Below are 27415 nucleotides of genomic sequence, written 5' to 3'. Positions count from 1 at the left end.
CTTAGGGCAAGAGATGTAATGAGACTACAGTGATACTTTCTCTTCCTGGCAAGATGTCATTGCTGCTTGCCAGCATCAGTGTAAGGAAATCCTAAGGTAGATACTGCAGTTGGACTGAACCTTTTTAATGATGGGACTTATCCATGAAATGTACAATGAATTCTAGAAAAAAAAATTAAAACCCATAAATCCATCAATGGTTGTCTTCCTATTTAATTATTCACTGTCAAAGCATTTGCTTTTAAGTCTGTTTCTTGATATTGTTTAATGACCTGTACTTTATCTTCCTGCCTTTATCATGGTTCTGCAGACATCTCATATCAGTCTTACTGTTTTTTTCCTATATGATTGCTGTGTTCAGTCATTTTGCACTTCTGATTTATCTTGATTACCCTTCTCTTTCACCCTTTGGAGAAAAGTAGAGTTTTGGTCACCCTAACATGTGAAAAACAAAACAAAAAATCTCTACTTAACATGTAAGCATGCAAGACCTTGCCACAGTTGTTTAGGTTTGTTTTCCATTTGTAATGAATCCTGAACTTCTTTGTTTATGGAGTTGATATTTTGCAAAGGCCTGTCTAAAATACTGCTATGGTGTTCCCCTCTTCCCCAAGAGGTTGGTAGTACCTACTCAACAGTTTCTTGTGCTGTGTAAGGTTAAGGTTTTCTGTTTTTATGCTTCAGTACTGAAAGACAGAATTTCACTTGCCAATTTACTTGCATAATCACACTTGTGATGTCTCTTTTGTTTTCATTCTTTTAAGCTACTGCAGCAATATGTAGGGAACAGTATTTTTACCCCTTTGTCAGCTCACTTAAGTTTGATAGCAGAGATCACTGGGGCAAGGCAGGGACAGATTCACAAAGCAATGTGCCTCTGTTGTAAAAACTGCCACTGTTAGTTCATGTCACTCTTTTCTACATCTGAATTGTATCCTATTGAGAACAGCTGAGTTGAATTAAAGGTAACTCCCTCTGCTCACAGAACCAACAAGTAATGGGAGAATAAACATCTCTAGTGAAAAGGGGAGGGGGAAAAAACTCACAACAAAGCAGCACAGGCTAGACATAGAGAAAATGTAATATAGTTTATTCATTTTTATCTACTATTCCAATCTCCAGGTAACAATCTCTCAAATCCCAAAATCTGAGATTATCCTACTTACTGTTCTACTTGAGACTAGGAGCCACCAAGTTTTTAGAGGCTACATGTCAGCTGATTACTACCATCCACCCTCAGTATGAGGTAGTTGTTTTAGTTGCCTGCTTTGAAACAAGGAAGACAAGCAGAAGGTTACAGTTGCTTTTAGATGGTACATAATTTCTGAGTCAGCTATATAAGAATAATACAACCTGAGCTTTTTATCTGCTTAGCCATTCAAACCAGCCTGAGACCCAACGAAATAAAGTATCATAGTGATTTGAATATAAGGATGTAGTGCTTTGAGGCACTTTTTCCCCAAGAAGGTGGTACTGGAAAAATCTGACTTGCCCATGACTTTTCTAGATGCTGTTGTGCTTTTTTTAGGGCTGCTCTAAGTTCCCTAGCTACTCCCTCATGTGGAAAGAATTAATATGTTGCTTGGTGGGAGTCATGGACCTTGCTGGAGAGCTAAGCCCTGCAGTGGCTGCACCTACAGCAGACCTGTTGTGGCTGCAGGACAAGTCACTGGCAACTCACTATTTCTGAAAGGGGCCTTGAACTAATTTTAGCTCCCCTGGCCAACTGAAATGTGTACTAAGCACTACTTCTTAATGCCTGACAGGTGCTGCTTGTCTGGTAGTCAGCTTCCTGGAAACGTGGGGCTTTCTGTAGTGAGCTAGGAGGTGAAGCCATGCTTGGGAGATCAAGCTGTTTACAGCATTATGTGCAGGATCTGTGAGGTTATGGGTGGGAGTCATACGTGGTCTCAGGAAGTGAGCAAGGTCTTTTGATGGCTATACTGTCATATGTGAAGTAGAAGGGTGGGTAGACTGGGGTGCTCTAGAAGGTGGCTAAATATGTAAATGCTGTTTTTGGATTGTTTTGCTGTTACTTAAAAAGGAATGCTTTAAATTTTGGCCAAGATTTGAAGCTTGGAAACCAGCTTTTATATTTACACTTCTTCCTGCTACTCTGTCTTTATGCTTAGTTTTTTAAATAACTTTTTTTTTAATGACTGAAACATTTTCAATCAAAAGTCAAAGTAGGTGTGTTTAAAACTGAAAGGATATGCTGTGAAGTTCCTGGAGAGGGATGTTTATCTGCTCTGTGTATATGGCAACAATGTATTCCTGATCGTGCATACCTGTCCCCACATCTTCACACTTGGATATACACTGCATTTATGGTCTTGGGTAACTTTCCACTACCTTCAAAATACAAGATTTGATTTGTGTGTGGCAGCTGGCCAAATCTAAAAGTCTGTTAGAGTCCATTGGGTTATGCAATGGGCAAAATAACCCAGATGCATAAAATAGAAGAACAAAACATTAAGCATTAAGATCCAAAAGGTATGTTGAAGAAAATCTTCATAGCTTTATTCTGCTTTGAGTAGTGAAATTTACTTCCATCTTACAGCTGTTAAATCACCTTTTTCCCCAGCTTTGCCATTCTCATCCTTAGAGCTGAAAAAAAGAAAACAAACAAAAAACCATTGTATTTTAAGTCTTCCTATTTCTGATGTTAAATCTTTGTATTTAGAATAATGAAGAATACACATACCTCCAATGGTTAATCCATCAGAATAAGCATTGTTTTAGTGTTACAGAAAGAAATCAGTAGAAGGCGTTAGTTCTAGTAATTTGGCAATAAAGTGAGTAATAAGAAACGTACCCCATTATTGCTATTTGAAAATTAGCACAGCTCTCTTATCTGTTTTGTTTCTGTTACCTTCACTAACACATTACAGGCAGATGGTATTGTCCTTGACTAGAAGCTGACAGATTAAAAGGATGCATGAATAATTAAACCCGTTTTTTAAACTAAACTCCTCAGTGGGCACTGTAACTGTTTGGAAGCCTTTTTCTTTTGTTGATGTTCAAAGCAAACTTCCCTCTTCCTGGTGCAGTGAGTCAGGGTGGGAGTTAGTCATATTCCTGAATTAAATCTGATGGAGTAATTTATCTGTATAAACATCAGTATGGCTATAGTCTTTAACTGGGTATAAGGTAGGTTCATTTGAAAGTGACAATGCAGGGCAGATGATTAAATGTTAAGGTTATTTTTAGAACAGCAATATAATGCTTTTGTTTGATATGTAAGAGCCTCCCCCCACTAAGCTCTTGATCTGAGAATGCAGTGGGAATAATCTCCAGCCCTCTGACCTGTTAGTTTGAAGAGTCACCCAAAATAGCATTTCTTCCCTCCAACATGCATGTTCCTCTGTACTGGGAGACGGGGCCAAAGCAGCTGTTTACTTGATATATGCAGGTCAAACAAATGTCCAGTTCAAGTCATATTTTGAAGTTTGTTGCAAATCACAGAAGCATCTGAGCATAACCTTATTATGGGACCACTGATGTTAAGCTTAGTTCTTACAAGGACTGTACTGTTTGCAGACCAAGGTACTCTGGTGGATTCAAATCCTGGTTGTGGTTTGAGAGCAATTAGCCTGTCATAACCAATAGTCCAGGGATGTGTTTTTGTCTTTCACTCTGCATTACAGAAACAGGTGGCATGTATGCGTTTTCCTTCCCTATTAAACAGTTTTGTTGTACAATACTTTCTTCAGCACAAATTGGGCAAGTATTGTTTTCCATGGTTGTATATCTTCCAGTGGTAAAGAAAAAGTTAGCTCATCTAGACCAGCTACCTGCCCAAAGTTGCACTTTCACTTCCCGTGAGAGTCTATTCCATGCTGTCAGGAGGTTTTTCTGCCTACTGAGCTTCAGTTTTTCCTTTCTTCATTCATTCCATTATGTCTAGCCTTTGTTACGCCCCCAAGGACTTCATTTTCCCTAGTGAGTATTGAATCTTCAAAATATTTGCATGATTGAAATTTAAAGAAGAAAATTAACAATAATCCTGAATGCTAGGGTGCTAATTACAGCACTGCCATCCCTCTCTATCTGTATTTCTAAAGGCGTGTTCCATGAGATATTGATCTCCCACCAAGCTCATAGGGAAATGAAAATTGCTCCAGTATGGAAAGAGGAATGTCCTGTGCTTCTGTCAAGTTAGGGCTATGCTGAAGTCTCCTAATTTAATCCCATATTTCTCCATATTGGTTTGGACATGGAACACTTCCTCTGCATCTAAGTTGTCTTTTATCATCCCTAACTTTTCAGTAACTTGTTCTGGAGTTTCATTTTGCTCCCAAAGCAAGACTGTAACATAACGGACTTCCTTCCTGGTCTGTCCTGTGCTTTCTTTCTGTTCTTTCAAAGAGCTCTCAATGTCTATTTAATATTCAAATACTGCCATTGCTTCTCAAGTCTTAATTTCAGAGAGGATTGTTTTTCTTTTATGGCTTGTTGCTTTAGTAATGAATGTTGAGATACCAAAATAATTTTGACTCCCCTCTTTTCACTGGTGGTGTTTATGGTTAACCTGGTAGGCTGAGGCTTGAAAAGAGTTTATTTCCTTGCTCTTTGTCATTCATTGTTCTAGGTGTAAGAGGCTTTCCTGGTTTTGTTTCTTTCTTATAATTAGCTGTGGGATTACAGGGCTGCTTGGGGAAAAAATGAGTCATTTCCTGTTTTTTTCCCACTGATGAAAATGTGTCCTAAGGAGTGGTAATAAATAGGTGGAGGGGCAAAGAGGAATATGGCTTAATTTCTGATTCTACTGGGCACTTGAAAGTGCTCACTTGGAGGCAGAGCTGAAGACGCAGGTGTATTTTTGACTTTATTGGGGCAGTTAGCAAGCTGCTATTAAATGGAACAAGGATTTTTCCTAAATGGCTATTTTCTCCTTAGTATTGTACGTGAAAGTAAATGGGTAAGACAAATATAAATTAATAGAACAGGTTCTCAAATGTCTTTGCTATGTTTTCCACTTCCCCAAAAGTCATTATTTGTTTTCCACTAGCCTCAAAAGAGGGAAACCAAATTGCTCAGAGATTGGCAGGAAAAATGAAGCATCATAAACTTCTTTTAGGAGACAAAAATAGGCAAAAGATTGTTACAGGTGGAGGTGCTCAGCTAACAGGTCAGGTATGTGGCCCACCTGAATGGTGCTACCGGCTTTCCTCTTTCCCAGGGCCTATTCAGGTCTAGCCACACAGCAGGCTGGAGGATGAACGAATCATTTTTGCTAGCAACTAGCTTCTGGAGGGTGGGTATCGCTTCTCTGTATTGTCCAGACATATGTGATAGGGGAATTAAGAGACTATTCCCAAAATACGAGGGGCTGGAACAGTTGCTGGAATGGTGTATCTTGTCTGTAGCCAGCCACTGGTGCTTTCATTTGTTGGCATAGAGTTGTTGGCAGCAGCCTTTGCTCCTGGGGGACACAGGAATTGCACAGACAGCAGAATTGGTGCTTGAGGGAAGCAAAGGTTCTCCTGAGTGGTAGACAAGGGCAGTGAATGATCAGAAGCACTGGGCAGCACTGCTGGAGTATTTCAGGCTGTGTTGTGCGTGACTGCATGAGGTTGATGATCCTCAACTGAGAGAATTACTTAACAGCTCTTCCCAGTCAATGCATACAGCTGCACAAATACTTGAAATTTCTTTATGTGATCTAATGTCCACCCTCTCTCCTGGCTTTACTTTCATTGTAAAGAAATTCTGGACTTCCAGTGCATCTGTAGGCAGGGCCTTGCACTTTTGCTTCCAAACTGCAAGATTACTCAGGATATAGTAAGGAAAAAGGGGAGAGGGGAGGGAGAGAATGTAGAATCAGCACCCCTGGCATCCCTTTAATTCAAATACAACATTCTCTAGTGCAGAATGTGGCTACTGTCTGAAATATGGTGATCTGTAAATACTCCTAAATGCAGTTTAATTATATGCACTAAAATACAACATAACCATGCTATTATCCCTTCAACCTTTCTTGCTATTGTTCTTTCAGCCTTTTATTATCAACGCTATAGTAAGAAACAGACATCTTAAATATGAATAGATTATAAAAAGTGCTAAGAAATAATAGTATGGACTAACCAAATGTAGAGAGGAAAACTTACATCGTTTTTCAGAAACTATAAAGATATTTAACTCAGGTCAACAAAAATGTTAAAACTTGCATAGACATTGTCAAGGCAAGGCTGGAAGTGTTGGTTCCAGAAAAATGATGAGTAAAACTGGTTATTAAACAGCCTTTCTGATTTAAAGTGCAATTTGGATTATCTAGGAAGTAGTTAGAATGCAGATAGGCACAAAAAATTCCAGTATGGAGACAGCATCAAGAAGCAATGCTGTTAGTTACCTTGTAGAAATGAAAATTATCCTTCTAACTGAGGTAGTATAAATGAATCCCTTAATTGTAACTTTAAAGAGAACAACTTTTAGTCTTTGAAAATCACAGAAACTGGCTTTTCTGCGATAGGTGGTATTTTTTACAAAATTTTGATATGGTAACTAGTGCATTGCTAAAGATGAAATAATTCAACAGTATCAAAATGCAGATTAGTGTTTGTTAACAAAGAAGCAAAGAAATGATTAGTAATTGCATATTGGTCCACGAAACAATCAAAGTAATAAGTGAAATAGCTGCTACCAGAGAGTAGTATCAGGTTTGCTACATGAGTGAGCAGCAGCGGCATGATTTTCCTTTTCTGTTACCTGTTAGTGAGGGATCTTCAGTACCGTCTCCAGATACCTGACTCTGAAGATGAATGTGGTGCATAGGTGAGCTTAAGCGTTCCTCTTGTTCTTGTAGGGAGATGGAGTTCTTGTGGGTTGCCTTGTTCAGGCTTGAGCCCAGGCTTCTCACCGGGTTCATCTGTGGCACTTCTGTGGTTTTTCTGCTTGGTGGCTGATAAACCTGACTATAATGGCCTATGGGATGATATGATGGTTTCTCAGATTTGCTGTTGTCATCATCGTCGTCATCAATAATAACTAATTCTGCGCGGATAACCCCATCATATCTTGACAACTTTTGATCTGCTTCTGCATCATCGTCATCAATGCGCTGATAACCCATGAAAATCATTGTAACTGGTTCTGAGTCATCCACGTAACATGGTACAGCTTGGACGATCCTGTACTGAACATCTTCCTCATCTTGAGGTGCAGGGGATGTTTCATTATGATGGTAGGAGCGTAAAAACCTTGTCTCGTTATGTCTTTCTATTGTATTCTGATAAGGTTTTAATTCCTCATGTGCAGCTTTTCTTTTTTCATTATGTATCATTCTGTTCTCAGGATTAGTGTGTGCTTTCTTCTCTGAATGTGAAAGCTCTGGAGAGGGAGACTTTGGTGTTGGCTTTGGAAGACCAAGCCCGTTCTCTTTATGTTGCTGCATGAAGTGTTCCTGCTTAGGAGAGAATTCTGTCTGACTGAGTCCATTCATCTCTCTTCTATGTGTGTCTTCCAGTTTTAGTCCGGGGACTAATTTGTCTTTCTGAGGAGTAACTGGTCTGCAAAACTTGTTTGCAAACACAGGCTCATGATACTCTGTGGGAGACTGGGAATTTTTTTCAGTTGCCTGCCTTAGAAGGTCCTCCACCTCAACAGGAGCAAGTTCATCCATCCCATTTTGTGTTGTGCTGCCATTTGAGGACACTGCATAGACTGACTTCCTACCATCATCATAGACTTTAATACCTGTCTCTTTAAACTCATTCGAGGGAAGAGGTATTGTTGACAACACTGTGTTTTCTCCTGTCTTCATGTCTTTTTCAACTTTAATTTCCATGGCAAACAATGCTGTTGAAAGAAACAAGTGCTTAAACTGATGATGCAGTGGCAGGAAGAGATATTTTAGAAGAGTTCTGACAGTGATGGAGAAAGACTGTCAGAACGAATTATCAAAGACATAAATTATCGCATACATAACCAATGTACTAGGTTCTCATTCTGAATCCCCCCCTTCCACCTTGTCAAAACTTGAAGCTGAAAAATATTTTTGGTTGGATCTACTTCTGCAAGGAAAAATAAGCTGATGAGGAGCCAGTTTTTGTTATGTGATTCTGACTGAGAAAGACACATTTAACCTTAGCCTCCAGTGGTGTGCTTGGCAATAGCAGTTGAAAGACCTTGACATGCTACAAACTGAGAGTTTTGGGCACTCAGAGGGGTTAGAAAGTGGTGTTGGTAGGAAATAACGAGGTACTGCCAGCTAACTGGTGGATGTAACTGCTGGCAGAAAATGTGAAATGTGTAGCATGAAGGAAGGAGCTACTAAATTATGCCAGATAGAGGAATGAAGTACTGGAAGGAAGCTTCAGTGTTGAAAACATTTGATCTTATTCTCAAAAGCCTTGTGTCCCACCTCTCAATTTTACTGACATCACTGATAACATAACTCAGCTTAACTGAGAACATCATCTCATATCTATAATGCTCATCCTTTCCTTAAAGTGTTAGATTCAGTTTTTAGGAAGCCTTTGCAAATACTGGCACCCTTTGCAGTTGTTAGTAAGCAGTACCTTTTCTCTTTTCTTCATCATCAGTGACAGTATGTCCTGCCCTCTTCAGTGCAGAAGGTCTGAAATACTTGGGAAGGTCAGGTATGCTGGCATATATGTAGTCTGCTGCCTCTGAATAAAGAATATCACCAATGCACTTATTTATGTTTTTAATGACTTTTACGAGAACCTTTTTTGAATTATTTTTTACTAAACATACCTTCTTCAGCTCCTGCTTTTTCAGTCTTCACTGACTAGGAAAGAGAACCATTAATAATAAATGTGATTAGTCAGTTTTAAGATGTTAACTAGACAGTGTTTTGCTTTACATAATAGTTTAACTTCTGTACATGGCTTCATACTGAGAGGTACCTAAAAGTGGAATCTGCTCAGCTTGGAGTATGGCAAGTGGGAAAGAGGAACTTGCTTCTGGTCATCTTACCCTGTGTCACTTAGAATCATACTGGTAAAGACAAGACATCAGAAAGTGTTACTCAGTGAGACAGCCTCACGCTGTAGCCCAGACTGATTGACTTCAATGACTTCAAAGCCGTACTTTGGCTTTCCAGTTAATTATCTCCCTGCTTATTTTTAAAATGTGTGTGTGCATATGTAAGAACAACTGGAAAACTGAGGTTGAGTTTCATCGTTTTTTTTTTGAGAAGGCTTCAAATTTTCAAATATCAAAATGACCTTTAGACAAAGGCGAATGACTAATGATAAATCACTTTTCACTATAACTTCTCTCGGGGACTGAGGGGAAAGGATGATGCAGTTTAGTTGGATGCATCACCTGAAGGAGCATAAGTTGGTCTCTGTACCATTGTGTCTATCTTTTGCTGAGGTGCAAAGTTGTTGATTGGTGGCAGTGCTGTTTTCTTGAGATGTGATATAGATAAGTTATGACAGTAATTGTTTCCTGACTTCCAACCCCTGCTCCAAAAAGCAAATGGAAACATATGGACACTTGAACAATATAATTTCTTGATCTACCGTTGTTTCAGAACAAAGGTTCTTGACCACTTGCATGATCCAGCTAGCTCTTCTTTCCCTGATTATGATGATGAATAAGTAACGCATTCTACCTCTGGAGTAATTTGGCACTTACCTTTATTATGTCTTCTGTTGTTTTCTCAACTGACTTAAGTTTCTTTAAAATAGATTCTTCCTTAGCTGAGACTTTCATTTCCTCTTTTTCAAGGGCCTCAATTTCCTTCTCCAGTCTGCAATTACAATTCCGTTTGATTTAATATCAGGTAGAGAACAACACTGCAGATTCGATTCATTTTGAATACAGACACTAGTGGGGCTGATTCTACTTACCCTGGCAAATCTCACTCTGATATAGAATCAGCTTGTAATTTCACATGTCTCAGGAAAAACTGAAATAGTATTCTCAGTTTTTAAAAAACGTACCTGCCAGATTCCTGCTGGGCCTACTGTGAAAACAATGACTGATGTTAACTTATTTTTCATGAGAGAACAGGCAAGGAATATATGCCCCCATGGGATTACCTCATCTTTAAGCAAACTTTCTCTCTACATTGTCTCAAGAAATGTGATCATTCCATGGTAATTATGATGTAGGAAACTAGTCTAGTTACACACACCAGGGTTATGACTTGCTTGTTTCTTCATTCTGTGTATACTTGAACATTTAGGACAAAAGCTGTGAATTCTCTGGTTGTAAAAGTCAGAAGGATGTTCTTCTAACTCCAAGAGTTGGAGTTATATGAGGTCACCTCGCGCACTATATTTTAATATATGTAGCTAAGCTGAATTCAGGAGGATAACACAAAGAAAAAAGGTCTAATCAATCTAGTAGAAGCTGCAATTCCCATAGGACCATCTTTATCCATGGATATAAAATTGCATTCATATTTCTGAGAGAGAGCAGGTATTGTGCTGATATATCAAGGCTTTATTTGATAAAATAATGGCATTTGCAAATACTTTTTGTAGAACTAAAATAGGTAAAACAGTACTTAACTGATTTTCTAATGTAAAAATTATTATAGCTAGGAATCATAATAGTGATATGTTTTGCAGACTATTTTTATGAAGCGAAAACTACATAATCATGTGGATTTTGAATACTATGCAAACTGCACAGCAGAGGATAAGAGAGACTGAATTCTGAAGCTTTTTTATGAGTTTGTTTTGGGATCAAGAATGAAGAATATGCAGTCACCTAGAGTGGTAAAGAGGCTTTCCGAAGGTAGGCTCGGACACCAAGACAGTTCTCTACGGTTTTGCATGTGTGAATGTGGGTTCTGGGATTTCAAATTTCTTTCCTTTGGTAAAAAATGTAACGAAGCCTGACTGACAGTAGAAACTTGGTTCTTGAGGCGAATAAATGCAAGATATTTATGATTATAAGATATTTATATATGCAAGATAAGTGTGGGGGCTGGGGTCAGGATGGGTGTGTGACTGTAGCATTTCTGATAGCTACAACAGCTCTTGTGTAGTCTACTAACTTTAAAACACCAGGCAGTTTTAAGGGTTCCACTTCAGGATTGTGAGCTAAGGTGTCTGCAGACACCTTAGGTGTGCTTTCTAGTTGTTCATCAGTCTTTTTACTTGATTCTCTGGGAAAATGCTGAAATCAAGTCTCTGGAAAGGATTTGTTTTCAGCATAACAGTAGTCATGTGAGATGCACCAGTTCAATGCACCTAGGACAAGCAGCTTGGAAGGCTAATGTTTGAAGTGTTTGCTCAAGTAATATCCTCACCTGTATTACCAATGAACTGGCAAGAGAAACTGAGTAGTTCATACAATTATGATACGTCACATCAGGTGTTAATAACCACTTTCTAAACTTGCATTTAGATGAGATTTCCTGCACTAAAACAATTTTTAAGGGTCCATTTAGTATAGAAGGAGCCTTTGATTGCAGATTGCACCTCAGTCTAGTCAGTGAGAGCTTTGTTTTACAAAGATAAATTAAGGATACCAAACACAATAACTTTGGATATTCTCTAGAACAGAAGGATATTCAGCACTTGGCTCATCTCCATCAGATTTTAGTAGTGCAAGTCACTTGCCGGTGAAGACATGGCTGGTGGGTTATTTTCTTTAAAAGCCCTCATTCTGTAAAAGACTGAAGCTCAGCAGTCAGGATTTTTTGGGCTATTGATTTGTACTCTAGACTTGTACTTGATTTAAAAGGGGCCACAGCTCCCTTTCTTCTTCCCCTTTTTTGTTGTATGTTAGAGCTATATGATATGGTTTCTTATATATTAAAGCTGAGTAAAATGTTTAAGGTGTCTATTTCTTAACTGGAGTTCTTATTTTCTCAGCACTGAGGTGCTCGATGAAACACTTCTAGTCAGAAAGGTCCAGGACAAAATATTTAACTTCTGTATATGTGAGAGGGAGAAATCTATGCCTGGTTGTTAAAGCACGTCTATAAGGTAAAGTATCTCAATCAAATTCTTTTCTCTGGTGTGACTAAGGTAGTGACTTTAGGGAGGTGCCCCACAACCTATTTTTCCCTCTATAGTCAAGACACTTCCATTCCGCATAAGCACATATTTTGGGGGGTTTCGATAGAAGCTTTCTGTGTAGCCTACTAGTCATAAAGTCACTTTTCCATGAAGGAGATTCATAATCAAGTCCAAATTTAGCTCTGAACTGGATCTCTCCTGCTGTGGATGAGTGCTATATAGCCTTAGCCTTCTGGTTCATCTCTTTCTCCTTCTTGCAAACCCGTTTGCTTCAACTTATAGGAAGAAACAGAAGTAAATCTTAAAATGTTCCATATTTGACTAAAATGTCTTCCATTGTTTTTGAATCCCTGTAGAAGCTGATGACTGTAGACTTAAGGCAACTGCAAATGATATCACAGTTGCTGACTCTCTAGTCATAAGGGAATTATCACTGGATGATCAGATCCAAAACTAAAAATAAAATAATGATGGACGTACTCCAATATGCTAGGAAAAACTGCATTCTGATTTGACTTATTCTTTAGTATGGACTAAGATCTAAGACACCATACCAAAGTCAATGCTAATAATAGAAATTTCAACTGCATTTAAAACAGTAAGCAGACCAGAATAGTTGAATGCAGGCTAGCAGAGAAGCATTATTTAACTGCTCTTGTGTGATTGCTTGAGGACTCTGAATAATGCTGTGGCTCTTGCCCTTTTTAAAATCAAAGTTGAAGAGCTACAATAGTAGAATACTATGTGGATTTTCAGCTGGTGGTAAGAAGATCCTCTTTTTTGCAACACATATGGTATCGCAGATCTCAGAACTGAGATGTGAAGAAAAGTGCATTCAGGATGAAAGTAAAACAAATAAAAATAAGAACTCTTACACTGCTATGAAAGAAACTAATGTAATGACCACATTCTATATTTCTGCATTTCTTACAGAATACTATTTAATATATTGAAATGTGGTTTTACAGGAGACTTTGATTGCAATATTATAATGTTAAAATTAATCATTAAAAACTCATAGAAGCATAATGAACTAAAGGATCATTAACCTTTACTATGAGTTTGTTTTAGTCTGGACTGTAACTGCTGCTAGACACAGGTGTAAGAAGAAGAAAAATCTTGGAAAGTTATTAAAATAGCAAAGTGGGGGTGGGGGAGATGGCTAGGCAAAAAGAAAAAAAAGTTATCTGGGAGATCAAGAAACGTATTTAATTTTATGTATGCTCTCATGCCCATACAAACACTCACTTCAAGTGGTAATTAAGAGGACTGATTCAGTGATCAGTGGGGCTAAAGAAAAATTATACCCATGCAAATGGAAAATTGCATCTAGAACTTGTCTCTTTTTTAACACATACTAGTATATAGATGTAAATACCTCTTATGGTTCATTTTTTCAGAGGATGTTGTGTATGTGCACACTAGAACTTGTTGAAAGGCAACTTTCTAAAAACACAAGACACGTTGTTTAAAAAATCAAAGTCCTTTTGACTTTGTACAGTTCAAAATTTAGACCAGGATCTCCTTCCATCTTTAGCAGCTTCTAAATACTCTGAATCAATGACATTTTTAGGAAGTTAATCACAGTCTGGTTTGAAAGGGTCTAGCAGCTGAAACAGTGACTATTTTAAAACAAACTAAAGCTAATATTTTTTTTCATGGTGTTGCTGTGTCTTGCAGAGTACTGGAAGCATAATGCAGTTACTGCATTAAATCAGTCCTCTGGATATTTGTCCTTTCCTCCTTGAGTAGTGTTTGTTGTTTTAGAGGGCAAAGAAAGTAGTATGGAGATATGGATTAAATAAGGATCTTTAGAAGATGAGATTCTAAACTGGTGGTGTGTCTGCCAAAGCAGTAGCTGAGTTAACAAATTCTTCAGTGTATACCTGACTGCTGCTGGCCACCAGCTGATCTACGATTGGCACCACTACCACCCCAGAAGAAAAAGGCTTATGGGTGAAAAACAGATAGTAGGATACCACCCTGGAGGATACCAGACTGAGAGGAAAAGGCAGCTTAGCAAGTCCTTGCATGTTTTGAGGTGAGTCAATGCTTTAGCAGCACTGGAAACCATCTAGCCTTAGCCTGCCTTAATGTATGTATCACATTACAAACTAGAGTAGTTCTTAGTAACATGGTGATGTTTGTGCATTTTTTTAAGTACGTTGTTTAGCAACTAAGTCTGTCACACATGAATGCTATTTGCTAAAAATCCAATGATAAAATGGGACTGAATCTTAATTCACCTTGTTCCCTGACCCAGGGACTTGCTCACTTGGCTCACCGCAACTTCTAACAGATAAACAGGGTGAATAGAAAAAAATGTGTAAATGCTGTTTTTGTCTGTAACCAGAGCTTTGAGTCACTTGTCTGCAAGGTGGCTCAGGCCACCCACTGTTCACTGTTTTACTGTCACTATAAGGAATGGAACCTTCCCTTTTATTGAAAAATGCCCAAATTCTAACATAAATGCTAGCTCTATTTGACATCCAAATAAAGAGTGTTTTAAAGCAAGTTTAGGAGGGTAATGGAAATGCCACTGTTGTAAATAACTTGCATACAGCTGCAAGCAATTGTGCTCTCAGCTGAGAGAAACATCCATGGTTCTAGGGGTATTGAAAAAAAATCTTTAAAGTGATTCAGTTTTTTAATTGATAATGAAAACCACATAACTGTCAGAGTGGACAGAATCTACTTGAAGCAACAGTGAATTTTAATAATTGGATGCACAGCAGAAAATTTCTACTGAGCTTCTCAATATATCGTATTGTTACTGCATGACAAGTATGTACATGATCAGTATTGCAATCTGACAACATAGGTCAAAGGTGTGACTTCATTTTATGTATATGTAGTCAGGCAAGCTTTTACTAGCTTGGGTACCATGTATGGCACAGCAAAAGTGCTGTGCAAGTATGGTGAGTGCATATGTTGTGCTTTTTAGTGGACTTTGTTCATGCTAGACTTGGCATTACTAGGTTTCTGTATCTCTGTCTAGTTTGAAACCAGGTTGAGTATGTCTAAAAAAGACATGATATGGAAGACAGCATAGATGCCTCTCTGGAGGCCTTTGCCAGACCACTATTGAACAGTGGTAGGAGGTATAACTTACAGGAGGAGATGTTTGAGAATAAACCTGCTTAAATTTTTAGTTCAGAGGGAAGTTTCCATATGACTCAAGCTATGTTCTTCTGCCTCAGTTCTCCATCTGTAAAGTCAAATGCCTTGCCTATCTCCTCTGTGTGTAATGAGGATAAAAGCTGCCCAAGTCTCTAAAGTATGGATTGCCTAGTTAAGAGAATAAATATATCAATAATGAAAATGTTTCTTTTGCTAGTAAGGCCTTAAAACCACCCAATTGTCTTTAAAACTTCAGCAATGGTGATAGAAGTACTTTTTCTACTGCTAGGTGGGTCAGGAATATAATTAGGACCATTTCTGTACCTATTCTTAGTTCCAGGATGCAGGTTTCTTGTCGTATTGTATCTTGCTTGGTGATGAAACTGTTTTTTCATGCTTTTTTTGATTTATAGTGGGTGAACATCACCACTTATTTTTTTCTATATGCTGTCTTGCAAAACACATCCACAATAGAAGGGAACAGTATTTGCTACATAAGTACTACTTCATTGTACCTGCAAAGTTATTGTAAGAGTGAAGACAGTGTCATTCTGTTGTACTTATATTTAATCTTTTCATTTTATGCTTGTCATTTGTCTGATGTCTTTCACTCCAAATAAATCTGAAGTATTTCACATGTACATCAGGTAGTAGGAATCATTTTAAGGAGGAAGCAATCTAGGGGAGGTTGCCAGAAGGTCATGGGCAAGAAAAGTTAGTTGGTGAGTCTGGTATTAACAAGAAATAGTTGTAGAAATATTTAGTGGGGAAAAAAAATCAATTGCCATGGAACGGTGGTGTGTGTGTGTGTATGTGTATATACATATATATATGTATATATATATATATATAAAAGATGAAACATGCAGGGGTGTTGTAAAGAGAATAACAATTTTAATAGGAGGAGAAAGGCCTGTGTCTAAAACCAAACATTTAATGCAACTTTTCCATTGTGGTACTTTTGGTTGCAAGCAAAGTTATTTCATTTTCATCAACATTTAAATTGCTGATTTATGGTCAGAATCTCAGCCATCTAGATGCACAAACATTGTTTGTGCTTGTAATTAGCTCAATTGGAGTTATGTAGGAGAACTCATGCCTAATACATTTCTCTGAAATGCAGGCATATAAATAGAAACTAGTTTGAAAAACAACAAAAACTGGCATCCCTGAATCTGACCTACATGGGAAAGGAATACTAAACTCTTTTTTTGGGGTGCAGGCTGAATGTTAAGTTTCTGGTAAAAATTCCAGTTGGAATGTAACAGATGTTTCTGTAGTTAGGCTGTTGCAGGTTCAAGCCTACATTAAGCTTATGAGCTCAGGAACTTTGGCCTTGTTTGGTGTAATGTGTGTGCTCTTGGTCATGTGATACAGTACTAAATGTGCTGCCTTCCCATTCACAGTGCATCTGCATACAGGCCTTGTAATTTTATATATATAAAACTATACAAATGTTTATATATTATATTTACATATATATATAAAAGAGGTGGTCTGAGATTTTGCTCTGGGATTCATGATGTCGTTTAAATAAGCAATCAGGTATAAATGAATGGTTTAGCACTCTCATTTCTCTCACTTCTTCCTTAAAGCAAAAATGCATTTAGAAATTTTCATTTTAATGTCTATGACTATATTTCAAAGGACCTGGAAGCTTCTAATTCAGGTAAATTTTATAAACTTATTACTCCTTCTCAACACAACTGCAATCTGGAATTGAAGCAGAAAAATTAAAATTTCTTTGACGCTAATTTACCTCTATGAGTTAAAGTTTTGTTTGAAGCTCCAGTTTGGTTACTGTTTTACTATTTCTAATAGCGTTAAATTCTAATCAGGCTAAAAAGTATGTATGGCTGCATTCAGAGAAGTGAAGCTTAATATGGGTGTAATAGAGAATTAAAAATAGAAAGAGTGTAAATAGAAACTAAGGATGCTGAACTGAAGACAAAGTCAAGGCTAATTACAAGGACAGCATCAAAATACTCTACAACTGGAAGTAGAAACCCAGATCCTGAGAGATGTTGAAATGGCATTGCATATCTGACTTATCAGCCCTATTTGCTGAAATCTCTTTAAAAACCACCCTATAATACTAATTAAGTCTCAATCCTGCTTTCCCTCCTGTCCTGTTTCTGGGAAGACTTGGACCTGTTGCCAGCGTTGCTGTGAGACAGCTTAATTGCGATGACTCAGGTGCAGGGAACCCTTAAGGTTTGTTATCAGGTAACAGACTAGATTTAGATGCTGGAAATTACCCTTCCTGATGGAATACCTCAGTGTTTATAAGGCAGTTTATACAGCAGAAGTTAAACAGTTTTTCTTTTTTGTGGCATAGACACTTACAGGCCTCCACTATAATAGTATTGCTTATTCTTTACTCAGATGTCATCAAATTAATTAGCACCAGCGTAGGTTATGTCAGGAGAATAAAAACATCCTTTCACCAACATATCTTACCAGACTTGGTTCTGAGGCTTAAAAAAAAAATAAATAATTCTCCCCTCACCAAATTTGTTGGGGCACAAAGGAGACTTCAGCTAAACCTCCAGCTCTTACTTGAAGTCAACAGGATTTTGAAAATCTATTCTACCCTCCCAGTGCCTGGAGAAGGGTTGAACTTCCACTAGATTGGTGGGGAGTTGCCTGCTCTGTGCAACTTCCCCAGTGCTCCTGCCCCACACAGCTCTGTTTCGTGTGATCACACTGTCACAGGGACCCCTCTCACATCTTCATAAACACCTCCTGTCAGGATGTTTTTAGAGCACAGTCTTCCTCCTACCATTGCAACAAAGAATTCTGGAGAGCTACTTGAAAAGCTGTTCTGTTGAGAAAAGTGCTTTCAAGCAAGAAATCAGCATAATTATAGGAAGAACTAGCACAGGCTGTTGCCTGTCAGTGAGGAGAACTATCATTTGTGTCAGATGGAGTAAGGGGGGGAGTGGGTGTGAGATAACCAGTGGAGATAATCTGAGTGACAACTTTGCCAAAAGAGGGTGTAGGAGGACAGTGGAGGAAGAAGGGAGTATGGAGGAATGTGCTATTGAACTTAAATAGAGGAAGAAGCCTTAAAAAAAAAAAAAAAGTGGTGTGTGTGTGGGTGTGTGTTGTTACTTTCTTGAATCTAAAGCAACCAAAACACTTCAGCTTTGCTGTGGATGCTAATGGGAGGTACCGCTCAGGATGCCTGGATCCAGTTTTTATACAGAGCTGTACTGTGTTTGGGAAAAGCTAACTGCAGACAACGTAGTGAGTGCCTAGAATTACATTCATAGTAAATAAAGGAGCCGTATGTGTGACTGCCTGTGTAGGTCAAAGCTATCCCTGTGTGGGAGGGCAACACTAGGGAATAAGATTTATAGGGACATTTTTAATAATAAAAAAAAAAAGATACAAAAATGCCTTCACTGTAACAGGCTTCTGTGATTAAATTGAGGACACAACTGCATGGAAGATAAGTGAAAGTAAGGCAAGTGACACTAATAGGGGTAGACAGCTTGTGATGTTTAGAAGTGCTGTGGTCTGGTAGAAATCAAGTATTAAAGGCCGTGTGGGATCTAGTGAAATTGAAGAATTTCTAAAATGATTTACTGATATTTTAAAAATCTGACTCAACAATGACTCCCTTAGAGCAAAACCATACACTGTGGATTACGTCTGACTATAGCATGACATGTATCTGGAATTAGAAACAAATACTTTTCAAAATATTTATTGTGCGGTTTGACAAAATTTGTGACATAGAAGTTTTGTGACATAGAAGCATTTTTTATGCTCTAATTCTAGCTGATCATAAAATACAACAAAGATTGCTTTATCTGTATCACACTGCATGCGTTTAGCCCTCACTGTCATTGTAATCTTTCACAAAGTAAGGTGAGACATTTAAGGAAGGACCACTTAAACCCAGAGGGAAAGGGCTACTACCCTACCTGAAGATGTCTTGTTCCAGCTCATGAGTTCGTTGTTGGTCCTCTCGATTCTGCTTTTGCATTTCTTCTTGCTCTTTTGGAGTGAGAGAACTAAGGCCATCCAAAAGCCATTTTTCTCGCAAGGCCTTTTTCTGACAGGAAAAATACAGAAAAGTGTACTTCAGAAGTTACTCTATTCAGTCATTTACTGTATTTGCCTTGCTGTCATAGATGTGCTCCATACTTTTGTGTTGTATCTAGCACAAAGCAATCTAACAGGGCAACTGCCACTGAAAGAGAAATACTAAAAAGCAAGTTTTGAGATTGACTTAAAAAGAAAATCAGTCAGAACAGTGTCCCATTTTATTAGTTTACCCAAAGTAAAGGTAGAGGACATCAGTTTCTACCTGACATCCTAAGGTATTCAGCATTTCTGAGTGGTGCTTTTATCCTCAGTAAAGCAGAACGGTTGGGCCAAAGTACATACAATACAAATTCATGCAAAAGGCCTCAGTCAGAAGTGCTATGGTTTATTTCAATAGCCCTAGTTTATTGGGTCATGGCACTACATAAATGCTGGGGAAGAGAGGAAAAAGATGAGAAGTTTCTGTAAATAAGGTGGTTTGGGGGTAAGAGATCTCTGGGGAGTTAATGATGCAACACTGTCTCCTGAGTTTAAAAGAACTTGCGTAATTCAGCATTTCGTCTGGAGAGGGCTCTGGTGAGGGGATGTGGGGCAAGAGTAGGACTGGAAAGGTGAAGGCCAGAATGCTGATATGTGGTTAGTCTTTGAGCAGACCTACAACATATTTAGGACTGCTACCGTAGGGTCATATCCAGGGACTGCATATTTAGGTCCACACCTGTTTAGGTGGAGGGCTTTGTTTGTATAGTAGTGGTTTATAAATGAGTGTCCTGCCATGTGTATAGGTAAGTAGATCTCTAGGTTGTCTTCAAATTTTGCAAAATCTGTCTGTATGCACTGATTCCTACAGCCACTCTACTATGTGAACAGTGGCATCTGAAAGTCATCTGAGTTCTCTGTTATTTCAGGGGAGAGATATTCATGGAGATAAATTCATATTGGTAGGCTAGAGGCTGAAAGTCATGCAGACTTTCATGTCATCTTTTCCCTCCCTTCAGTCTAACTCAAGAACATAAATCCAGTGCTGCCTTGGGAAAGAAGAGAGAGTTAGGGCTCTTTAGTGAAACTTTTTCAACTGGGGGGAAGCATGTATATGAAGCTTTTAATTAACCAAAATTTTTCCATTTGTAATTTAGATTTCTTGAAATGTCTGATATCCACATTGTGTGTTTTTTTATATATATAATTGTGTTAATTGTAGGATATGGATGAAAATTAAATTGGATTTTGACTGCTGCTGCTTTGAGGCAGAGCCATGCCCAGCACTGGTGAGAAGGCTGCATTAGCCTCAGTGCGGCTTGGAGTGGCTGCTGGGGTCCTTGCCCGCATCCTGTGCATTGAGTTATTAAAACTGTCGCTTCCCACTCTTTTCTGTTTACTGTATGCTTCACGTGAGGTTATCACTGAGGGCCGACTGATGGTGGAGGATGCATAGGGAACCTGGCTGTAGTTAAATACATATTTTCAACTGGCTTCATGTGCGACACAAACAGTGTGATAGAAACTGTGGGTAAAGCAAGCTTGCTGGGAGTTCTGTGGCACTCTTTGGTAGTACTTTCTGCAGAGGGTAAGAGCAACGTTTACAGTCACACTAGCCCTGTACGACAATGTTCTCTCTCACAACACTGGATCCTAGGAAATCTGTAGGAAACAAGGGCTGCTCAAGACTGAAGTTCTGAGCCTTGACTCTGGCTTTGGGAACTTAGCAGCCCCTTCCAACTTCATGGCAGATGCCTTTTAAAAAGGCTCAGATGGAATGGATGCAGATACTTTAATGGGATGGTTTTATCTGATCTAGTAGATGCATAGAGTTTGGTGTTGGCACAACTTTTATTGACTGCAAAACACTGTTCTCCCAAGTCAGAGGGAGCACAGTTATTAATTTCCTCTGAGTTGAGGAATTCAGGTTTTAGTGCTAGGTAGGACTCCTAGAAAAGTCAGATTTTAATCCTGGTTGGAACTGAAAGTTTTGCACTGCTGATTCAAATCTGTAATTCCTTGTGAGAACTACAGCAAGGCTGGCACTGTGGACCTTACTAACTGATAACCCCCATTGAAATCAACAAAAGCTTCATGTATGTGTAGGGTCAGATCCAAGAAAACAAACTCCCTAAATACAGGGATAGACAATGGTGTTATTTCTGTGTTTTCCTAGAATAGTTTGCTGCTCACAACTAAATGTCATGTAACCTCATGAATTTCCTTAGCCGCTTCTGAAAGAGTAACACACTTCACAGTGGAAACAGGCTTTGAGCAACAGACAATTTCTAGGTGTTAGTCAGAAGGCTACTCCAATGAGGCATTGGCACAAGCCAGAGCAGGAGCAGCTGCCTTGGGGATGTCAGGTTCTTTCTGCTGTCTAACATTTCCTTCTGTTGTAAAGCATCTTTAGCACAGTATTTAGGTTGTGCATGTTTGCCCTGTTACAGCTCTAATATGAAAGACATTTATTTCATATTGCCCTTGTTATGTTAAAGGAAGGTGTAAGACCCTAAAAATGGCCCGAATGCTGGAAAATGATCCTTTTCTTCTGTAGTTCGTTGTCACAGCAATGTGACTACAGTCTGCAAATTCTGTGAATACTGTCCTTTGCCTGCTGCTGGTATAAGTCCATTGTAATCCTTAACAAGGCTGCACTAACCCATAAAGGCACAGTTGCCCACAGGAAGGCACAGGTGTTTCGAGTTTGCAGGTCTTGCTCTCCCAGTGGTATGGCAGTTCACCTTACATGAAGTTGGGAGAAGTATAAATAACTTTTGTAATTTTCATTCAAGCTGTAGTTCAATATTAACACCTGGAAAAAGGTGTGACCAGCATCTACAAGATAGTATTTAATGGAATTCAGACATATCAGAGAACAAAAAACAAAGTAAACTAGACTGGAAAAGCTCTTGGAAAATACATGCACACCACTGCTGACGATGCTTTTCAAGCAACTCTGATCCCTTCCATTGTTGCCTCAGTGAGGAATATTCCAGACAGTAGGAAGTACTAGTTGCCAGTACATAGAAGTACTTGAAAATGAAATTTCCCATATACCCTCCCTCGTGGTGCCAGTTAGGCCCTTGCAGTTCCATAGAGCCCTGGTCACCCAGGTGTGCTGTAGTTGCTTTCATGTCCTCTACTCCGTGTGGTAGAGAGGCACATGTATGGAATAAATATTCCTTCTCCAATGTAGCTCTACTGGATAAATAGGACGCGTTACACCTCATCTATCTCTTTCTAGTAAGGAGTTAGACTGGGGGCAGCAAAGTTGTTGGAAGCTAGATTCCACTTTACTCACAACAAAAACCCAACCCAAACTAAAAACAAACCATCCCAAACCTTTTTATAAACCTGTTGCTAAGGGTTGTAAATAGGAATCAAGGACAAAACTAGGAATAGAATACCGATATCCATCTAACAGCAACATCTATATAACAGTGAGAATCATGAACCTGCAATAGCTTCACAAGGGAAAGGTGTGAGTTATGCTGACTAGGTCACTGAGCTCTAAATTTCACCGTACACAACTGGCGATACTATAAATGAGTGAAATCAGCCTTAGTCACTAGGGAAATGAGCCCTCAGTAATGTTTACAGAAATGACTAAATATTCTAGAGGTCTAAACTTGTTTTGAAGTGATTTATGCACAGGTTTCTTGTGTTATTTGACTCCGTTGAAATACCTGAGTTAGTCTGAAGCATCAATCCTTATTAAAGAGCAAGTCTCTGAGGACATGCAGCAGAGGATGTTCATATAGTAAATGTCTGTTATTAGGTGCCTGTCTTAGCACTCATTTGGAAGAAAAAAATCTCTATTTTGGGTGCTCTGAGCAGCTAATACAATATATTTATATGTACATTATACATATAAATACTTTAATATATGCTTGATCCCTCTGTGCCAAGTGAATCAATTCCCATACAGTTCCTGGATTCATTTCATGTGCAGTGTGACTGATTTTAAAAACCTTTATATATGATTTGTGACTTTCTATAGGACAGACAAACAAATTATATCCTCAGTTTTCTTCCAGAGGAGGTATGTGTGTGAAATATTACTACTCTTTGTCTGAAAAAGTTGCTCAATAACAAAAAAAAAACCTGCTTGTGATGGTCTTCTGTTGCCACATTTAGAAAAGTGGTATGTCATATGTGGCTTTGGATTGCAATGTGTGCCTCTGTCATGGTAGGTGCATTTAGCACATGATTTAATGTAAAAAGAGTTTCTGGAAACATTGGCCTATAGTTATTTGTAAAACAAGCATTTGTCTGTCTGTGCATGTATGTGTGTGGGGAGAGGATTCTTCCTTGCTAAGCTTAGTATCTCAAATATTTTTCTAGGAGCATTTTAGTTTTTGTCAAATTCCATAAAACACCTTGAGTATTTTTATTTTTAAAGTAAACCTCTAGACGATGTTTTAACTCTATGGTACCTATTAGTGCTAAGTGAAAGCATGTACTAAATATATTGGCGAACTGCTCTAGTACTGTCTGCAACACTAGTAAGAATCAGTGAGGTGTCTAGAACAGATCAGTTCCTCCTCAAAAGAAAGGCAGAAGAGTCAGTTAGAATTAATAGGCAAAGAAACTTGAAACATAAATTGTAGTACACCATATATATGGAAGAACATAGTTGCACTTTTGCTGTTACAGGATTTGGAAAAACATTTTTCTCATCTAGGCCCATTGTATTACACAATTGGTTAAGCCTGTCCTTGTGGTCACTACCTTCTGATAAAACCTGAAGCATAGGTGACTTGCAGTGGCTTGTCTGTCCCAATGAACCAGTGTATCATAACTTGGCTTGACACTAAAGAGAGGGTAGATGCAACCTAGGAGCACGTGTCTGTATTGAAGAGGAGTCTGCTTTAATTATGCTTCTCCCACGCTTGCTCAATGAGACACCACACTTCAGGTATTGCATTCCATGTCTTTCTTGAAAACTTTTTATTCACTCCTAAATAAGACGACATGTAAAATACCACATCTTGCATATTTCTTGAAACAAAAATTGGTCAGTATTGGATTTTCTTTTTTCTTTTCTCTCCCCCTATGCCTGATAAAAGTGCAACTGCACATCATTATTGTGCCGTGTCCTGTAGCAAGTGAGGTTGCTGTAGTGGAATTAGGGAATGTACACACCCAGTCTGAAATGTGAGGCTTAATTTTCAGCTGTGAGTTATTCCTGGTTATGATCTCATTTTATGCCATGAAAGTGATCAAATAACATTAGCTCCTGAGTGTGATTTTTTTTTATAAGGAATGATGCTTATTAAAGTCAAATGGAGTCCTGACAAGACTCCAAAAAGCTGTGAAAATTTGACAGTAAAAGCATGACTTAAATGCATGAAGATTTGCATTCCAAAATCCAAAACCCTTATGCAAGTTGAACAACTTAAGGCTATCTTTAGATATATAACTCCAACACTTTACTTACTTTTAAGTGCTGGTGCTTCAGTTTTTCCTCTTCTACTTTTCGACGTTTCTGTGTAATTTCTTCTTGCAGTTTTCTTTTGTCCTACAAATTAAAAGAACAAAAACTCTTTAGAGAAATTACTTGGTGCTAAAAACTAGAGTGTGTGTTGTTCATTAGGATGAAGTCAATCCATGCAAATAAAGCCTAACTTTAATTTCACTAAGAGAGTGGTCAAGCAGTGGAACAGGCTGCCCAACGTGGAGTCCGTGTCCCTGGAGGTATCTAAGACACATGGGAATCTCTTTAGTGCAAGTGTTGTTCACTGCTTTGAATCCCTGAGTGCCTCTTTCTGTGCTCTTTAAGATCCTTTACAATGTACATCTTTAGGTAGCACTTGAGATTCCAAGATACGATTTTTGGGACATATCTTCCCAAAGCCTTGGAGTTATTTGCAGTAGAATTGTTTTCTTGAATAGCTCAATGCTGATTCTTAAACCTGATAATAACTTTACTTTATTTAGGCTCCTTCTTTTCTGCAGTACATTACAACAAATACACGGAGTTGTTTCAATTAAATGCTATGAATTGATAGACAACTATCATATTAGAGAGCACATAGTTATGTTGTGCAGCAAGTGTAATAAATGAAGTTGTGAATAGAATCCAAGCATGATTTCTGATTTCCTGCACTGCAAGACCCTGGAAACCGTCATGGGCTTCCTAAAAAAAAATAAATAAAATTTCTCCAGTATTCCTCTGCAGTCAGATGTTGCTGGAAGATGCTGGATATTAATCCTTGTATGTGCATAGAAGTCCTCAGCAGATGAGTGTGCTGCCCTATTTGTTGTGTCAGATACCAGGAAGTATAAAATATTACAAGGCCTGGATTTCTTCTCTGCAACTTCAAAACGTTTCTTATCTTTTGAGCCCATACACAAGAGACAAAGTCCAGGTTATGAGTCAGGTTCAAACACCATTACAGTAAACAAACCAAATCCTCCAACCAAACACCCCCCAAACATTTCAAATTACCTTACTGTAAGTTTGAATCAGGTCTGAAGCAAATATGATAAATGTGCCTGTTGGTTTTTATCAAGTGTAATATATTTGGAAAACAACCCCGAATCCTCTTCACCTCCGGTAGATTTCCTTTTGAGTTCTCATATTTTTCAGTTCCAATAAAGTGTTTTTTTTAACTCTGTCCACAATTAATTCAGACAGTAGTATTTGTTTCACAAATAATCTCATTATCATGCCAAAAGTGTGAAAAATAACTTTGTCCCCCTTATTAATTTTTTAAAGAATTCCTGTGACAGTGATCCTTCTGCAGTTTTCTACTTATCCCAAACAGCCAAATTCTTTCAATTTAATTCTTTTGCAACTGAATAGTTTGGAGTGGAGATTAAATCAGAGGAGAACTTGGATTTGGCCATTTTTTTTGTAGAATCAACTTATGTTTGTTTAAAAAAAAAAAAAACAAACCCTCAGTATTTCCTTTAAAACATATCTTTTCAAGGCAGATTTCCAATTAGAACAGAAACTGAAAATGTTTACTTAGGTCTTCAGCATTAATTTCACTCAATCCTTTTCTTCCCCTCTGTAAACCGACAGGTAGGAATTTGCTTAATCTATGCTTGTCCTTTTTAGTTTTCAGACATAGATATTTAAGGTAGAGTATCATCAATTCAGCATTTTTATTTAATTCTACAATGCAAAAAGGAAAATCTTTCACCTCTTCATTTGGTTTTGAAAGGGGAAAATTGATTTGTTCTGGATTTCTCTATCTGCCTTTTGACCTGCTGTCCTTCAAGCAAACATTCAGTTGTGATGATAATATGCATTTTAAACTGTCCGGTAGCTATTTGCACACAATTTCACTGCTTTAAATTTAAATTTGAAAGTGTAATACAACACAGTAAGATCAGTACAGGAAACTTAGCTGTCTTAAATCAATAGCTTATAAAACAGAATCAAAATGTAACAATTTCCAGCACACACAAGTCTTTTTCATTTTCCTTCCTGAGATTAAAACATTCTTCAGGAAACACAAAGTAGCTCATTAATACAATACTACTTCTAAGCTTTTTTTTTAATAGCAAGTTATAACTATAAGCACTTACTGTTATGGCCTGGAATCTTTCCTTCAGCAATTCAGCTTCCTCCATTCTGGAAATCAAAAACAGACAAGTAGTGAAGGAAAACCGAATGAGACCATAAACAAAAGCCTCCTGATAGGGCTACAAAAAATGCTGAGGTGATTTGATCCAATTCCAGAGCAGAGAGAAGGCAGAATTTTTGACTTGTCGGGAGAGTCCCCGAACAGATGAACAGATCAGTCCAGACAGACACATGTAATGAGGGTGTGTAGAAGAGGCAGACGTGGAGAGTGCTGGCATGAGTTGACTGACAAGTTGGAACAGTGAAGCACAAGCCTTTTTCCTTCAGAAGCTGCCAACTCTTTGTTTTAATGTGCTCAGTTAGCATGCCATTGCTTCTTTAACTGTTAAATGCCCAAAACAGAATCTTTCAGGACCATGGTAGGATTAAATTTTTATGTTCCTATTTCTTTCTTCCCTTTTGCGTGTGCCTCTGGTGACAAACAGATATTTTAAATTTAAGTATTTCTATTTCTTGTGAAGCTTGTTTCACCTGTAATGTTTTAACCCATTGTAATGTTACCACTGTAGCTGGCACGGGGTTTGCAGAGGTAACACCTTTAGTTTAATTTCCAAGATTAATTTTTAGAAAAGTTGTATTCATAGCTGAAAGAATGTTTTAAAGATGCTAACTTAAAGTAAAATGAACTTAAGGCAATCAGGTCTACCACTGAATACATGTTAATCTATGCAATTACTTGTCAGCTATACAAGACTCAGTGGAAGCTTTTTCT

General features: G+C 38.2%; 1 protein-coding gene across 1 annotated transcript; it reads right to left on the bottom strand.

Annotated features, from left to right (window-relative positions):
• Window positions 1-1069: 1069 nt before the first annotated feature.
• Window positions 1070-27056, bottom strand: PALMD (palmdelphin). Its single transcript, XM_083846394.1, has 8 exons — window positions 26646-27056; window positions 24547-24627; window positions 19001-19131; window positions 9607-9721; window positions 8719-8752; window positions 8520-8630; window positions 6709-7797; window positions 1070-2607 (listed from the first exon to the last, which is right to left on the bottom strand). The coding sequence occupies exons 1-8, from the start codon at window positions 26688-26690 to the stop codon at window positions 2564-2566; spliced, it is 1650 nt and encodes a 549-aa protein (XP_083702520.1). The 5' UTR covers window positions 26691-27056; the 3' UTR covers window positions 1070-2563.
• Between the last annotated feature and the right edge of the window lie 359 nt (window positions 27057-27415).

This window comes from Anser anser (genome assembly GCF_964211835.1).
Source record: "Anser anser genome assembly, chromosome: 8".
NCBI lineage: Eukaryota > Metazoa > Chordata > Aves > Anseriformes > Anatidae > Anser > Anser anser.
The sequence above is the reverse complement of the archived record's forward strand: the minus strand, read 5'-3'. Positions and strand labels throughout refer to the sequence as shown.